Source organism: Cricetulus griseus, chromosome 8 (assembly GCF_003668045.3).
Source record: "Cricetulus griseus strain 17A/GY chromosome 8, alternate assembly CriGri-PICRH-1.0, whole genome shotgun sequence".
In the NCBI taxonomy this organism is placed as follows: Eukaryota; Metazoa; Chordata; class Mammalia; order Rodentia; family Cricetidae; genus Cricetulus; species Cricetulus griseus.
Genome location: NC_048601.1, coordinates 9,387,922 through 9,405,401, shown reverse-complemented (window position 1 = coordinate 9,405,401; position 17,480 = coordinate 9,387,922). Strand labels below are relative to the sequence as shown.

The 17,480-nt window shown below is 40.8% G+C and overlaps 1 protein-coding gene across 3 annotated transcripts in view; it reads left to right on the top strand.

Annotated features, from left to right (window-relative positions):
• The window catches only part of Pik3c2g (phosphatidylinositol-4-phosphate 3-kinase catalytic subunit type 2 gamma), a 302,408-nt gene that overhangs the window by 101,581 nt on the left and 183,347 nt on the right, over positions 1 to 17,480 (top strand). For all 3 annotated transcript variants that reach the window (XM_035448879.1, XM_027429943.2, XM_035448878.1), the window contains one exon: positions 1,792 to 1,886. In XM_035448879.1, the coding sequence (XP_035304770.1) occupies positions 1,792 to 1,886 (95 nt within the window). The remainder of the gene's footprint in view (positions 1 to 1,791; positions 1,887 to 17,480) is intronic.

Sequence of the window (17,480 nt, the reverse complement as noted above, 5' to 3'; positions counted from 1 at the left end):
AGATGAATCCAACTCATGAGCTCATTATTCATTTCATGACTCGGGTATGGGCAGCAGGCTATATCTAACTCAACTCAAAGAGGAGATTTTACAATTTTACCTATAGAATGAACTCACTTGATCATGCCAATCAGAATCATCAGTGTGCATGTTGCTAAGAACCCCAGTGAGAGCCATATTCCAATCAAGTCAGGTCCATACGAAGTGCACTCAAAATGTAATACAGCAAACACACAAATGAAAATCGAAAGAAGCTCTATCTGTGTTGTAATTGAAAATAAAGTTGATAAAACTTTCTAAGAAATACTGTGGCTAAACAATAAAACATAGGAAGAAAATCACATTTGCTATGAAATTTACTTTAGAAACGCATGCTCCACCCTGGCCTTTAAACCTTCTAAGACCTGAAAGTCCTCCCCTGTTGATTATTTTTGGAAATTATGTCACACACCCAAAAAGACCACCTGTGTGCCACATGGTAAGTATGAGAGGAAAACCTCTACTATTAGGTAGAATAAGGCAATTAAGTTTGTAATCAAGAAAGTCAATCTGTGAGTTGTAATTATTGGTTTCCAGTAATTAGACAGACCTGGAAGTATATTCTGGACCAACTGCTGACTCATTGACCATATTATATGCTCACCCTTATGACATAACATCCCATGCTCACATGCCCATGTTAGCCTAGTATTATTAGAGAATGGAGCCTATGGCTGAGGGTTGACAAAGTGCTCAAGGTTTTTCTATACTCCACCAGCATGAGACTCATGTAAGTTTGCTGGATTCATCCCACTCTTAAAACTTTAGGAATCTATAAACTTCCCCATGCTTGACCTGTGTAGCATACTGAGGTGTTCCTTCAGGTGTGGATGTGGGAAAAACAGCCCTACTTTTTCTTTTTATCGCTATTGTTGAATAAAACCTGTCTTAAATTCTCTTATCTATCTATCTATCTATCTATCTATCTATCTATCTATCATCTATCTATATTGTTTCTCTGTGTGCATGTGTGTCTGTGTGAGTGTGTGTGCATGTGCATTTGTGTGTAACAAATAGACTGAAAAAGCAGAAATGGACATCCTTAGAGAGAGAGCTTGATTTCCATTTCATATATTCAGGTGAGACTCAAGTGCACACTGGGGACAGTCCAATCCCTGCAGAAGGCAGGCAGATTTCTGAATGAGCTCCCAAAGGACACCAGGAACTGCCGTTGCTGTCTATGTCTTTGATTAGATTGAGTATCAGCCTCCAAGAGCTGTTCATGATGCAGAGGAAAGAACAGTTTAGGAACGGATTATGGTGGCACCATCAGCTTTGAATTTTTAAACAAGGCTTCAGTATCTGCAGATTAATAGTGACGCATCAGCTGGGGATTTCTGTCTTGGTTGTGAGTGGGAGTTAATTGATCTGCAAGTGAGTAGAACTGTCTACTGCCTAATGATACCATTTTATGGACAACAGACATTGATCATGATATTTTTGTGTCAGGATTCTCCCCTGGGGCAAGGTTAAACTTTACCAACCACTTGCCTTTTTTATTTTCTTATATTCCAAAAGCATAAATAAGGAGGGGAGACAAGGCCATGCAAAGACAAATTATGTAATGTTTTTTGTATCATTGTACCACAATGAATAAACTATCAATAGTTCATTGAAAAGCTCCTGTTATTTTTCCATAACCCTGTTTGAAGCATCTGTAGTCCCTGTGTAGTTTGTTATGCGTTTTTGTTTGTTTATGTTTATTTTTTGGTAACTGGTAAAAAGCAAAGGATTTCTTGCCTTTCACTGCAGGCTGTCAAGTTTGAGTGGACTCTTGAAAGTCCCTTGGTGGAACTTCTGCTTCGTCGATCCTTGCAAAGCATCAGGGTGGCCCACTGTCTGTACTGGTAAGACTGGCACAGATCCAGGTCCCCTTAAGTCCTCAGGTCCTCTCAGCAGGGTGAGGAGGAGATCCATTTACCTGGGATTGCTATTATTGCCAATTGAAAATCCGGCTACATTTGAATCTTCGTCAGTTACTTTTACAACCCTATTTAAAACTTTGTATATGGCTAACAAAAGATATAAGCCTATTTATTCAGCATTAATCATTCATATTTACTTAGAAGACTTCTCCATTTTTCCTTTCTTGTTGTTGTTCATTTTTAATTTCAAGTTAGTATAGAACATGACAGGTTTTATTATGATATTTTCATGCATATGCATCATTATTCTTTCTTCTTACTAATGCCTTTTCCCTGCTACTTTCCCCCACCCCTCTTGCTCGTATCTTGCTGGTCTTCTTCCCTTAGTAGCTCCCTCTTCTGCTCTCAAGTCACATGTATTCCATTCTCCCCAGTTGGCTACATCCCTCTTACCTCCTACACTCTTCCTGCTCGTAAACTCTCTACTCTCACAGGACACAAAACACACACCCATCCAAACCTAGATTCCTCAGATGGATGTTATATGCAAGAATTCTATGGAGGGTTTTTGCATATGTGTTCACTGGGGAGATTGTACTTGTTTTGTTTATTGATTTGGGTTGTCAAAATCTAGTTCTGTAGCTGGGATAACATTGACTTTTAGAGTAAATTCCATAACCTTCCTTCTTCTATTTTGTGGAACCACTTCAGGCATGTGGATGTCACCTCTCTCCCATCAAGGTTGGTCAAACTCAACAGTGAATCCATCTGGTTTGTGGTTTTTATTGGTGGGAAGTCTTTTTATTACTGCTCAATTGCATCTAGTGATCTCATCTCCTACTGGCTTTGTGTGTAGTTCATCAATGCTTTCATTTTTGTTTGCTTTATTGTTTTTAATCAAAATCTCAATTTCCTTGCTGAAGTTTTCTTCCCTGTTGCTGACTTTCTATCATATTGTAATATTCTCTGAATTCTTTCTCCACTGATTTTCCTGTCAATCCCAGGGTTGAACTCAAGAACTTATAAGTATCCCTTTTCAGTTCATTGATCATTTTTATCATAAAATATTTGGGAATTCATCATCTGGAAATTGACTTAATTTGGCATCCTTGAGTCCAGCACCTACATAAGGTATTTAAGGCATTACCGTCTTTGAAGAGTCATGTTCTCCTGCTTTCCTACAGTTCTTGTGCTTATCTGTTGTGAATTTTGCATCTGCTGTTTTAGATAGTGTTTATAGTTTCATTTGGAGACCCTCATGGTGGTCTGTTCATAAGGGCTCAATCCCTAGGTCTGCTCAGTGAGGATAAAACGAAGAGCTGTACAGCATAAACACTGAATTGTGCAAGATAAAGGATTACACTCCAAAATCAACTAAAGCTCACTATTTCATCCCAAAGGCCATGATCTAGACAATGGGAAGAGTAAATAGAGAGTCTACCAATTACCATTGGAAAATTAGGGAGTAGTAAATAAAATAACGGAAGGGAGGAAGTCATACAAAGGGGACACATAGAAGAGAAGCAAACTACAAAAAGCAGATGTGTGGAGAGGATTTGATGGGAAGAAAAATATAAGATTAGGAGATTAGAGGAGACGAAAAGAGGGATTGAAGTTCAAATATTAAAAGTATATTATAAAGGAAAATTGTAGAAAGAGAAAAAGGAAAGAACAAACAAAAAGAAAGGAAAAAGACTGGCTAATGATGAAAGGAACCTATAAACACAATAAATGAATGTATAAAGAGAACAAAATGTTTTAAAGAATGCAAAGCATAATTTTGAGGATCACAAAGTAAAAATACTGCTAAGATATATGAAGAAGAACAAAAGGAGATGTATAGAAGAAAAGAGTGGAAAAACAAGAAAAAGATAATGTGTGGGAGCAGGTTATTACTGTGTCATAAAAAAATTAGAGGCTTCAGTGGAAATTCAGGCATGGAGGGTATGGTTCAGATTCAGCTTGTGAACATTTGTCTTTTCTGTGGTTTATGACTTTGTAAAGACTGTATTGGCCGAGTCTCCACGGTCTATAAGAGCTGACTTTCAATGTTATCTTCCCTTCTTTGTATACCAGAGGTCTCTGCAACCGTATGTAGCTTTGCAGTCTGTGGGCTTGATGAGTGTTGTCACCCTATTGAGACTCACCAGCTTATTCCTCTAGAATGCCTTGAGTTCTGTTTGCCAGTGTTTATCAAATGCATTGGGGGTATAAAGCAAGCAGAGCATTGAGGTATGTGCAAGCAGAGAGCCCTTCTGGCTTTCAAGACCGGCTAGGTATGAATTGGGGGTCAAGGGAAGCAGCTGTGGGTTGGGAGGCACATGAGCAGAGTTCTGGGGTTGGGCCTTACAGACAGATGGCTCCAAAGGCTGATCTTCCCAAAGGCCTTGGGCTCTGGGCTGTCAATCTCCCAACTGTATTATTCAGTTGATGAGATCTGCTGCCTGCAGCCAAGGGTGGGCTTGCATTTCCCTGTCTACTACACGGACTGAGCCATGTCTCCCAGGTCTTGCACGTTTCAGCTTGTGAACAATATGACCTTCCTGCTACCTACAACTGCCTCTGAGAGAAACATGGAGCCTCATTTCCTAAACAGGAGAACTGGAGGCTTTTAATACTGAGAAAAGGCAGTTTACTTCATGATTTTGCATACCCGGTTATTAGCCCAGAATGGCAGATATTCGTTTTGAATGCAAAGACATTTTTATAAGCCAAATTCAAGTCTCTCCCTCCCTTTTCCTCATTGACTGAGTAACCAGGAGGGCACAATTTTACATGTCATCCAAGTCTTATCCTTCCCACTGCCTCCCCGGTTTGTCCATTTGTTAACCATGGCCCCGTCTGAGTTCGTCTCCATATTTTACACTGTTTAAAGTTCATCAGGTGCATGACCCTATTATGTCTTCAGGACCCTAGCAAACTTGGCTGTAAATAATTTTCTGTTGTCAGCTTTTACTTTAGCTGGATGGGAAGCTAGACTAACAGAGCTGAGGAACTAAACTAATACAACTGCAGAAAGGTAAACTAGCACGTTTGAGGGGAGCTAGACCAGACCATGAATGGGGGAACAGCTAGACTAGCACATATAGTGGGGAGCAGCTAGACCGGTGCATCTTGGGGAGCTAATCTAGCATGTCTTGGGGGAGCTAGTCTGGCACATCTCTGGGGAGTAGGAGCAGTGCACCTTGGAGAGAGGAGCTGGCCTAGCAGGCATAGCTGGGTTCTCCTGTTTATTGCTTCTCTGTAGCTGAACTTGAAAGCATTCTGGAAAATGGCTGTTGTGTGTTTTTATTTCTTGCACATCCTCAAGCCATCTCTTGCCCTGTTACTGTGGCATGCTGGACTGAGGGTTCCTGACTGATGGTTATCTTCTGCTTTCAGCTCCACCCAACCTTCCCCTGTGCTAGCACAACTTCAGACAAATAGCGTCTTCTTTAAGATGGTTCTGGCCCTCTGCTCTTCAAGGCATATTAAGTGAGGGGAGAAAAAGTAGGATTCCTGTCTAGTGATAACTCATCCAACAAAGGAATCATTGTCTTATCAAAACCTGCAGCTGGTTGGGGGCTCCTATGGGTTGTGGACTTGTCCTGAGGGTGACACTACCAGTTCATTTTCAGCAATGCTGCCTGGAGTGCTTCTTACCCCACTCACCCCTCTCAGCTGGTGATGTTTGGCCTGGACTCTTCTTGGGTCACCTGTCTTTTCTCTGCAATTGTCAGGTAGCCTCTGCTGTTTGTGAATTTCTAACTTTCCCTTCCCTCCTCCCTCTCCCTCTTCTTCTCCCTCTTCATCCTTCTCTCTCTCTCTCCCTCTCCCCTCAACCCCCTGTAGAATAGATGCTATTTTTTCTTATTCCAACTCTTGTTCACTGTCTCCCACACACACAGCTTCTTTTCAGCCATCTTTTCCAGAAGAGAATGTGCTTCTATTTATGAGTACAGGTTAACTCATAATTTTTAAATGCTTCCTTTTTCTACACTTTGTATTATTTAATAGAAAGCTAAATTCAGTCAGGACTGCAAGATGGGTGAAAGATTTTGTGATTGTGTCTACCCGATGAAGATTTCCAGACAAATATAACTGTGGTAATGTGGATATTTAGGAAGCATGTAGGTTTTTTTTTAAATGCTTTTATGCAATATGAATTTCAAGCAATGGAACATTCGGGCCCGATTATTTCTGTTCAGAAGTTCTAGTTTAGAACACCAGCAACAGAGAAACAAGAATTAGTTAAGAGATTACCATCCCCATCATCACCCACTGTTGAGCTGATGGTATTATCTCCAGGCTGTTCTTCCATCTTTTCTCTCCATGGACCTTACAGAGTCAAACTCAACGTAAGTTTTTTTTGTTTTTGTTTTTGTTTTTTGTTTTTTGTTTTTTTTAAGAATTACATGTGTGAATGACCTAGTAATATAATAAAAAATGGTTCATCCTTCAGTTCTAAAAAAAAAAATGTGTGACAGTATCATCTACTTTACTCAATTAACTTAAAAAATGTCACCATTTTGAATAATCATGTTTCCTGCTTCAATACTTCCTATTGATATCATTCCTCCCATTAAAGGGATTGAGATTCACAGAAACTTGTCAGAAGCCAACACACGACTTGCTACTCATTTCATTTTAAACATCTAATCTAAGATGCAGAGTGCTTCCTGCAGCATGTAACTACAGGAAGACATCGGATGCTTGGCCCTTCACTGAACAGACTCTTACGAAAGTCCTTCCAGCTTCTTCCTGAGTACCACTAAGCTGAAGGAAGCTAAGCGGATACACTTTGTGGTGTTTCCTGAGGCACTCCACTAAACTGGGACTCCACTAAACTGACTGTTTGCTTACCTTGCTTTTTCTTAATATGCATTATTAAAATGAATGCATGTTAACTAATCTCAGGTTTGGTACTTGAATTGAAACACAGACGTCTGTGAAGGACAAAATGTGATTTTTTCGAAAAGGCTATTAAAAGTTAGAATAGAGTATCAAGGACTCATCTAACCGATGAGTGGTTGTGCTGCTGGAGTAAGTCACTCATCTCTTCAACTGCACTGGGAGAAGTCGAGTGCTGAGAAAGGCCACAGTGACTGCAGATGAAGCTGTAAATCAATGTCATGTTTATAAGCTCACAGAAACACAGTCATGTCACCGTTTCCTAAGGAGTCGCTGAGAGGGGAGCATTTCTCCCTGTTATGATAAAAAACCAATCATGAAACCTATTTCTCTTCCTCTCATCTCATGGAGAGATAGAAGACATAGGGAAGAATAGAAGCGACAGACGGACTGCTCATTTCTGAGGGACAACTTGAGAAACTACAGAAAGGGGAAAATGAAAGCAAATCAGGAGATTTTAAAATGTCATCCTTTTAAAACAAGCAAAAATGAAAGAATCACGAACCATGGACAGGCGAAGCAGGAAAAATGTAACCGTGTTTAAAACATCACGACACTTAATATAGGTGGTACCCAGTGTCATGTTTGGGGGGCAGGATTATGTGGGGTATATGAGGTTTTAAAGAATGGAACTAGGGCCCCTTGGACAACAGTAATGTCCTGTGATTTAAATAAATAAAGACAGAAAGGAGGAGCAGAAACGCAACTGCTATCAAGTTCATGAGATTTTCCACTAGGCTGGGCGGCTGCTTCTCTGGAATTCACATGTTTATTTAACCCTGAAGTCTGTGTCTCTTCCTAGTCACCCAGGCTCTGGAGGAGTCTTCTTTGCTTCACACTAATATAACCCTTCATTTGCCAAGCCCTCTAACTCGGTATGTCTGCAGCAGCTCTCCCTTGCCTGCTGTGTTCCACTGTTGTTCCAAGGTTGTCTCACCAGATACTGAAATAGGAGGGCATAGTCTTACAGTGAACAGCACTACGACAACCAAGCATCACTGTGAAAGGAAATTGACTTGCAGTTACTATGGTGCCTTCCTATAGCAGAAGGGTGGGTATAGGATGAGTAGAGGATGTCTCAGACCCAAGAGGAATTTAAGAGTTACTTCCCTTGTGGCTGTGATGAAATACCTGACTAAAGTGACCAAGTTTGATCAAGAAAGGACATGTGAGCCTCTTGACGTTTTGATAGGAAATAACATAGAATAGGACATTCTATCATAGGGAATAGACAGGAGGCTTTGGTTTGGGGAAATTTGAAGGTTTTTGCTTTCCAATGTGAAAAAGAGCATATCTGGGTTAATGCCTAGGAAGTCACTCTTGACAAAATAATTAAAATTATATGAAATTATACATCAGTGTCCTTTCCATTTGGAACAGGAAACGATTTGGCTCCCATTGAAGTGTTGGCTGGAATGGTGGGCTGCCTGCATTTCTGTTCACTTGACACAAACCTAGACATACTCAGGAAGAAGGAGTCAAATTTAGGAATTGCCTACATTAGGTTGGCTTGTGTCTGTGTCTGTAAAGCATTTCCTTATTGCTAACTGGTGCAGGAGAGCCTCATCCTGCTGTGGTCATTCCCTAGGTGGGCATCCATGGCTATTTTATAAAGGTAGTTGAGCAAACTAGGAAGAGCAAGCCAGTTGGCTACCTTCCTCCATGGTTTCTCCTTCAGTTCTCACCTCTAGGCTCCTGCCTTGAGCTCCTGCCATGGCTTCCCTCCATGGTGGACTATGATCTGTCAGTGAAATTAACCCTTTCCTATATGAAGTTGCTAAGGAAACCAGGAAAACTGGTGACTCCCAAGAACATGTGTCCACCTCCTAACCCTAAGAAACTGAATTATGACCTTACTTGAAGATGGAAATGAAAAATGGTTTTGACACAAGATCACTCTGTATGGTCATGGTGATCCTACATCAAAGACTTTATAAGTGTCAGAAAGACACTCCTGGAGATGGATTTTCTGTCCTGTAGCCATTCAGTCCTGAATAAACACACAGAGGCTTATATTAATTATAAACCATTTGGCCTATTGCTCAGTATTATTACTAATAAACTCTTACAACTTAGATTAACCCATAGTTCTTATCTATGTTTAGCCACATGGCTTGGTATCTTTTCTCAATAAGGCATCTTGCTTTCACTGCACCTGGCTGTTGATTGCATCTCTGCCTTTTCTCTTCCCAGAATTCTCCTAGTCTGGTCACCCTGCCTCTACTTCCTGCCTGGCTACTGGCCAATCAGCATTTTATGAAGCCAATATGAGGGACAAATCTTTAGAGCGTACAAGAACAATATCCCAGAGCATACTCCCATGGTAGAGAATGCTCTGGGAAGATGGGGGGCATATATTGTACAGATGCCACCCAAACCTGGGGAACTGGAAGCCACCAGTAACTGGCAAGGTCTCCCCTTTATCCTTGGAGAGAAGATGGCCTGAACTTCAGAGTCTGGGCTTCCAAAGCTGTGAGAAGGTTCAGTTGTTGATAAATAACCTATTGTTGCTGTAGTTTTCTTGTCCTACCTGCTCCCACAGCTGCTTCAACCCCAAATAAATGCATGGACACTACATTAATTATAAAATCGTTGGCCAGTGGGTAGGGCTCCTTACTGGCTAGATCTAAGTTAATTATTAACCTGTAACCACGAATCTATGTATTTCTACATGGCCTTATCTTACCAGAGAATGCCTGGTGCATCCTAACCTCCCGGTATCCACATGGCATCTCTTTCAGGCACTTCTCTGAGTACCTTTCCCAGAATTCTCCTCGTCTCCTCGCCCTGCCTATCTTCCTGCCCCCTCAGCCAAACAGTGTTTTATTCATTAACCATTAAAAGAAACACATATACAGAAGAACATCCCCCATCAACCTATGAGTATGGAATAATTTGTATAACAATAGGAAAGACTTAGACCAGCTGAGATATCGTTTTGTTCAGAAATCTTGCTCTGACTCCCCTTTCACAGGGAATATGTTTTATTCCCTGATTTTATCTCACTACACACTGAGTATGTGACCCTTGACAGGCATTGTCCTGTGACCTCTGCTGAACTATATACCTCTCTTTCTGGCATATGTGATGGCTAATGGTAGTCACTGCGCCATTTTGCCTTCTCTGTGCAAATTATTTCACAGCGACTGAAGGTCAGATACAGTTTTTTAAAAAGTGTGAATTTATAAAATCCCAGAAATGTCAATGATAGTTCCACTTACTGATGACCTTGCCATCCTCACAAGTGTGGCCCTCTAAAGGCACCACTGGGGTCACAGCTAGGACATCTTTAGCTGGCTGCTACATCAGTCCCCAGGTTTAGCACTGATCCCCTAAGTGACTGATGCCTGGCCACATGCTTGGGGATGGGGAACTCTCCAGGATATAAGTTATAGTTCAGAGCCTCCATGTGCTGAGGTCAAGGATGAATATGATCAGAGACATGTCCAGCTGGCTTCTTATCCTTTTCTGGGGTCTCCCTTGGAGTATTTCCCGAGGAATACTTCTCCAGGAGACCCCATGAACTGTAAATCCTTTCTCATATGCTGATCTAGAGAACCTGACATTTTAAAAACATCTCCAAATGAAAATAACAAATTTGAATAACCATGTCTTAGTATCTGCTGTGGATTTGCTTGGGATGTTTCTCCTTAGCAGGTACCAAGTCTGTGGATACTCAAGCCGATGATGTGAATTGTATTATGTTCATAGAAACTCACACACCCTCTTGTGTACTTCAGCTCCCTTTTGGTGACACCTAATACGTTATATGATGTGAAGACTTGTTACAGTTCATTTCTGGAGACCAAGACAAGAAAAAAAAGCTCCTGGACTGTTCAGTCCAGGACAGACATTTTTATTTTAGTACTTGTAATTGATAGTTGATTGAATCCCAGGATGTGGTGGACCCCACAACTATAGGCCAACTGTATGTTTCTTACATTCTTTGGAACATGCTACAAATAGAACTTATAAAATCCCCCAGAAACACTTCAGAAGAGCTGGTCTGAGTTTCAGTTTGTGCAGATGTGTTTATAGAGCCAAGTCTCAATTCAATGCAAGTGTTGTTTTAGGTACTTGATGGAAAAAGTTAAAATGCTTCCTTCCCCCTTTAAAGTGGAGCAGCCTGAGATTAACCTCTGTTTTGAAGCTCTTATCAGACCATATATTTATGTTTGGGTGTTTATTTACTGATAAACAACAAACAACTGGAGCAATACTGGGTGATTCATAGACATTCAATAAATTTATATTGTGTGAATGACTTAATTGTCTGGGCCAAATGTGCCAACTCAGACTTGTGACAGAAGGGGGCAGAAGAGAGCTGCTGGCACAGAAGAATAAGAGTTAAAGAGCTGAACAACTTCAGCAGACTGACTAGGAACCAAGCAATGAGTGTCACCAGTGAAGGCAACACTGAGAGAACAAAGAGGATATGGGCAAGTCAGACACAGCCATTGGGAATTAGGACGAGGGAAGAAATGGACATAGCTTATGTTCTAGTCCAGGTAGGAAAATCAGAATGAACTAAGCAAAGTGGGGCAACTACTACAAAGGATTTTCCAGGTACCATACTGCATTGAAGGATCTGTGAGTTTGAGATGTTATATTTTTATAAAGTATGTTCTTTACAGAAAGTGGCATAGTATGTACTTTACAGAAAGTGCCTAGAATAAGTTATCTCAATTCGTGTGGCCAAAATTCTTTTTTTTTTCCTTTTTTAAAATTTAAATTAGAAGCAAGCTTGTTTTACATATCAATCCCAGTTCCCTCTCCCTCCCTTCCTCCCCTGCCCCCCACTAGCCACCAATCCCAGGGAAGGGGAAGGTGATGCCTTCTATGGGGGAATCTTCAAACCTGTCATATCATTTGGAGCAGGGCCTAGACCCTCCCCTGTGTGTCTAGGCTGAGAGTCTATCCCACTATGTGGAGTGGGATTCCAAAGTCCATTCACCTAGGGATAAATACTGATCCACTACCAGAGGCCACACAGATTAACCAGACCTCCAAACTGACACCCACGTTCCTGGGGTCTGGATCAGTCCAATACTAGTATCCCAGCTATCAGTCTTGTTCCCCCTTGTATCAGAGCTCCCCCTTGTTCATGTCAGTTGTTTCTGTGGGTTTCTCCACCCTGGTCTTGACCCCTTTGCTCATCACTCCTCCCTCTCTGCAACTGGATTCCAGAGTTCAGCTCAGTGTTCAGGTGTGGGTGTCTGCTTCTGCTTCCATCAGTCACTGGATGAAGGCTCTAGGATGGCATATAAGGTAGTCATCAATCTCATTGTCAGAGAAGGGCCCTCTAGGTTAACCATTGGTCCCTCCATCAGCTCTCTCCTGATATGAAAATATGTATTAGAACAGGACATCTACAAAGAATGAATAATTTGTTAATTTACGCAGCAACATTGAGATGCTATTTAACTAATAGAGATAAAGCAAGATGCCCCTTGTCTTAAAGGAGCTCAGAGGCTACCATCTCAGCATCAAGGCAGCTGGAAGCCTCTATGGCAGAGAGGAGATGGCAAGGGCCCGACAAACACCTCCCATTCTTCACTTTCGCCTTTAACTCCATATGTCAAATGCAAGTAGATGGACAAGGCCAGATATTAAGTAAATCACAAAATCTAACTGCATGCTCCCATTCTGTCAGTTTTAAATAGTGATAAAAGTGTCCAGATGAATCCACTGTGGAGGTAAATGCTCTCTCTGCTTTGATGCCTGGTTACTGTGAAGACTAAAGAGCTGTTCTTGAGGGAGCTATCACAGTGCTGTAGAGCACACATAATACAGAATCAATAGGTGCTTTTAAAACCTCCATTCTCTGCTTTCAAGAATCATTACATTGCCAGTAATTCACCTTTTTACCTTTACAATGTAATAAATAATAAAATATCACTTCACTCTTTTGTAAGGGAGAGATATGCCTGGCTGTCAGCTAATATTGACCTGCTGGAATCGCCTCTCACCCTGCTGTTCTCAAAAAAATGGCACCCAAATAGACTCTGTGCAATGACTAACTCACTTGAACAATGGTCCTGCCCCACCTTAGCTAACACAGAGAAAAAGCAGTGGCTATTTGTAAGACCATAATCTGTAAAATCCATTAGCACCGTTTCCAAGTGAAGTCATCATTGCATAGGAGCAGTTGTTTTTTTTTTTTTTTAACTCCAGATTTATTTCTGTTTTATGGGACAAAGGTTTTATGTGGTTCCTTTAATAAAAAAGATATTTTCAAACGCCAAATTAATTTTATAATGCCATTTAAGTATAATTACTGCTATTAAGTATGTCTGAAAATAAACCACAAATCAAGGCAAAAACCAGACACAGAGATTCACTTGAAAGTGTTCATTGCTTCCATTATTTTGCCTGAAAATCCCTGTATTTTACTTTCAAGTAAGTGAAGGGATGTAGAAATGAGCATTTTGTAGACACATACTGAACTCAGTGGTTGAAACTTGGATCAAGGCTGATGAGAAGCCAAACTCCCAGGTCCATGTACTTCTGCTCTGTGAAGTTATACCATGATGTAAACAGCAATCTAGTTTTCCCACAGTCGTGAATTTTCCATATCATACTTTACACTAGGGAGATGAGTGAAGGCCTTGAAAACCAGCATTGTTATGCCTAGTTGTTCAATTTTTCTGGCTTGGCTCTAGCCAACAACAACAAAATGAACAACAAAACTGCATTATGTTTAAAACCACGCCAATCTTCTAATAGGTATCTATTTGTGACTAGATAGTCACAGAGTTACAGGATTTGGAAGCAAATGAGACCCTAAGTGCCATATACTAGCCCAGAAAGGGATTTTAACAACTCAAATGGTTTATCTGATAATAATTATCTATCTGATTAAAGAATTGAGATTAAAATCTTTCCCATGTTATCTCATCTTCAAATCAGGTCCCTTCCAATTCAACTTCTACTTCCAAAAGGTACAGCTGTGTAGATAGATAACTGATAGATAGAGAGATGGATAGATAGATAGCAGATAGATGATATGTAGGTAGGTAGATAGATAGATAGATAGATAGATAGATAGGCAAACAGATAGATAGATAGATAGATAGATAGATAGGCAAACAGATAGATAGATAGATAGATAGATAGATAGATAGATAGATAGATAGATAGATAGATAGGCAAACAGATAGATAGAGATAGATAGATAGATAGATAGATAGATAGATAGATAGATAGATAGATAGATACAGAATGGGGGGCAGGTTTTCAGTACCTGGCAAGTCAGTCAGGAGGAGATTTTTTTTTCTTACTATAGAAGCCATACTGGAAAAAAAAAACAAAAACAAATTGAGAACTTTGAAAGCTAAGAAATGAGGTTGCTATTTGGGATGACTTAAAGAATTTGAGTCATTATGCATGATGATTTCATTTAATTCTGCATTAAATAATTAGGTATCATTATCATGTACTTGGTAAGAGTCTCCAAAAATGTTTCCTTGAAGAGCTTAAAGAAAGATTTATTTTCCTTTTATTTGCATGTGTGTGCATGTCTTGTGTCTGTGCCTGTGTACTAACACATTTGTGCAGATGCCCGAAGTAAGGGCATCGTTTGTGTGGAGCAGGAATTACGGACAGTTGGCTGAGAATTCAGTTCTGATCCCCTGTAAGAGATGAACAATCTCTCCATCTCTTTTGAACAACTTCTGAAGCAGTTACTTGGTCATTTATTAAATCTTTCTTTTTAGTATGTAGTTAATACTTAAAACACCAAGATCACTCTCTGAATTTTACTCTTAAGCCATAAGTTGCAATAGAGTTAAGTACAAGATAATTTTCTTTGTTGACTTCATCTGTACTGTCTGTGCTTTTTACTACCCATGTCTGAGAAACCAAGATGTCCTAAGTTTTGTCACAGACACTATTATTGAACCAAATAACAGTGTACTCAGACAGTGAAATCAGCCCATTCCATCAAATTAAGCAATTTGGAAAATAGGGCCCTACTTTTGCCTGTTCTTGGAACTCTTCTCATCTTACTGGATTGCCTTATGCAGCCTCCATATGAGAACTTTTGTCATGTGTACTATATCTGTTTTCTTTTTTGTCCTATTTGATTGTTATCTCTTATAGGCCCACTATTTAACAAAGGGAAGCAGAGAGGGAGTGGATCTGGGGAGAAGGCAGGAGGGGAAGACCTAGGAGGAGTGGAGGCAGGGCAAACTCTGGTCAAGATGGGAGAATCTACTTTCAATTAAAAAATAACAATAGTTCCTGTGGTCTAGTTCAGAGTTGGCAGCGATAGAATGTAAGCAAAAGCAGCAATGAGTGTCCAGTAGGTGGCTGGATGCAGAGAGGCCTGAGAGAGGGGAATAGCCAATGGATAGTGGAGAACAGGAGTCGCCAAGACATGGGTTGACCTTTCATGCTCTGCTGTATCTTACAGTTCACTAATTCCCCACCTTTAGCTGTTTGTTGCTATGATGTGATTCTTTAGACTCCTTGACATAGACACAGCAGAAGTACATTTCTCAGACCTGGAGCCCAATTCCAAGATTTCAGTGTAGGCAAGTTGGTACCTGACAAGGTCTGTGTTCTCTCCCCAGAACATGGAGTCTGCATCACGAGGACAGAGGATGCTGTTCTTCATGGTGAAGAAGCATGGGAAAAGGAGAAGTCACCCCTGCATCTCTGTTTAATAAAAACTCCAATCAGGAGCTTCCCATTAGGATGACCTCCTAACACTGCTTAGAGCTTCCCTTTAGGATGACCTCCTAACACTGCTTAGAGCTTCCCATTAGGATGACCTCCTAACACTGCTTAGAGCTTCCCTTTAGGATGACCTCCTAACACTGCTTAGAGGGGAACGAAATTTCCAACACATAGATTTTGGAAGAGACAGATTCCAAACATAGACTTCTCCAGATTTTGAAAGCTCAACAGGATCTACAGAGGAGACAGAGAAAGGAGAGAGGAGAAATGGTGTGTGTATGTGTGGGGGGGGTGTCAATCCAGTTAAAGTAGTTTTACTTCATTTCCTGGCAAGAAGTCAGTAGTGAAGCCCCTACTAACAGTGGAATGTGTAGGACACAGACAGGGTAGTTTGATCTGGTTAGCCCAGAGAAGTTGCTATCACTATAGATGAAGCACTATAGATCACTCCAGAATTCTAACCATCGAGTTGTAAAGAGGAAAATAAAGCAAAGCCAGTCCCACTGTTACATAAATCATTTACCTTTTTCTCCTCACACACTAAATTGGTCTCAAGAGACAAAAAGAAAGTCCACTATCTAGCTTTTAAGTTAAAAAAAAATCTTCAATTAAAAGGATCATCATTTTGACAGGCATGTTATTAAAATGTCTTTGGCTTTTGGTTTTAAAATAATATCAATAATTTCAAGAGAAATTATTATTATTTAGATATTTGTATATCTATGAAATACGACTAAACTTTTGGATCAAGATATCCCCAGCTGAATTCCACTGAGTCAATCTTTATAATCACTATTTAAAAAACAAAAAGGTTACATCTACTTCTTGATGGTATGTGCCTGGTCTTGTTATGCTGTATTTCCTTGATGTCCCTGGGAGGCCTGCTCTTTTCTCAAAGGAGACAGAGGGTTGGGTCTGGGGGAGAGGAGAGATAAGGGGATAGGCTTGGGGGGAGGGGAAACTGAAGTCTGGGTGATATGAGAGAAGAATAAAAAAATCTGATTTTATTAAAAAATAGATTTCAACACTTTCAGAAGTGATGATGTGCTTCGGGAAAAAAATTAGAATATTCTCGATGTAACAGGTAACTTTTCTCACTGATCACCATCACATCAGGGCTGGAGGAGTTGACCCAGTATGAGGAAAAGGGTCCCACAAGCAGGCAAAAGAGTCAGAGATAGCACCTGCTCCCACTGTTAGAAGTCCCACAAGATAACCAAGCTCCTCAGCCATAACATACATGCAGAGGACCTAAGTCAGACCTCTACCTGCCTCCTGACCTCTGCAAGCCTCTGAGTCCTAGTCAGTTGATTCTGTGTGTCCCTGACCCCTATGGTTCCTCCAATTCTCCAATGCTACAGTAGGACTCTGTATCTCCTCCAGTTGGTTGCTGGATGAAATTTCTCTGGTCTCTTTGATGAGGATTCTTCTAGGCTCTGGTCCTAAAACACTCTGCAGGCAGGAAAAACTCTAAGTAGAAGGTTTTTTAGCTGGGTTGGTGTCCCAAACCCTCCACTTGAGGCCGGGTTACAGAACAGATCTGGTTCAGGCTCTGTGTCCCCCGTTACTGGGAGGCTTTGACAGATTTACTCCAGAGATTCCATGGAGTATCCATGGCACTAAGTTTCCACCTCACCCAGAAATACCCCTCAATTCTAGTAGTTCCTCCCAGTATTTTCTCCCTCATTCTCCCCACCTGAGTGTCTCTGTTCATGACCCCAACCTCCCCAGCTCACCAGCTTCAAAATCTATTCTGTTTCTCCTCCCCAAAGAGATCCACGTGTCTCTCCTTGAGCCATCCTTGTTACTTAGCCTCTTTGGGTCAGTTGATTGTAGCATAATTATCTTTTTTGTTTGTTTGTTTGTTTTTTGAGACAGGGTTTCTCTGTGGCTTTGCAGGCTATCCTGGAACTCGCTCTTGTAGAAAGGCTGGTCTCAAACTCACAGAGATCCAACTGCCTCTGCCTCTGTAGTGTTGGCTTTAAAGGTGTGAGCCACCATACCCAG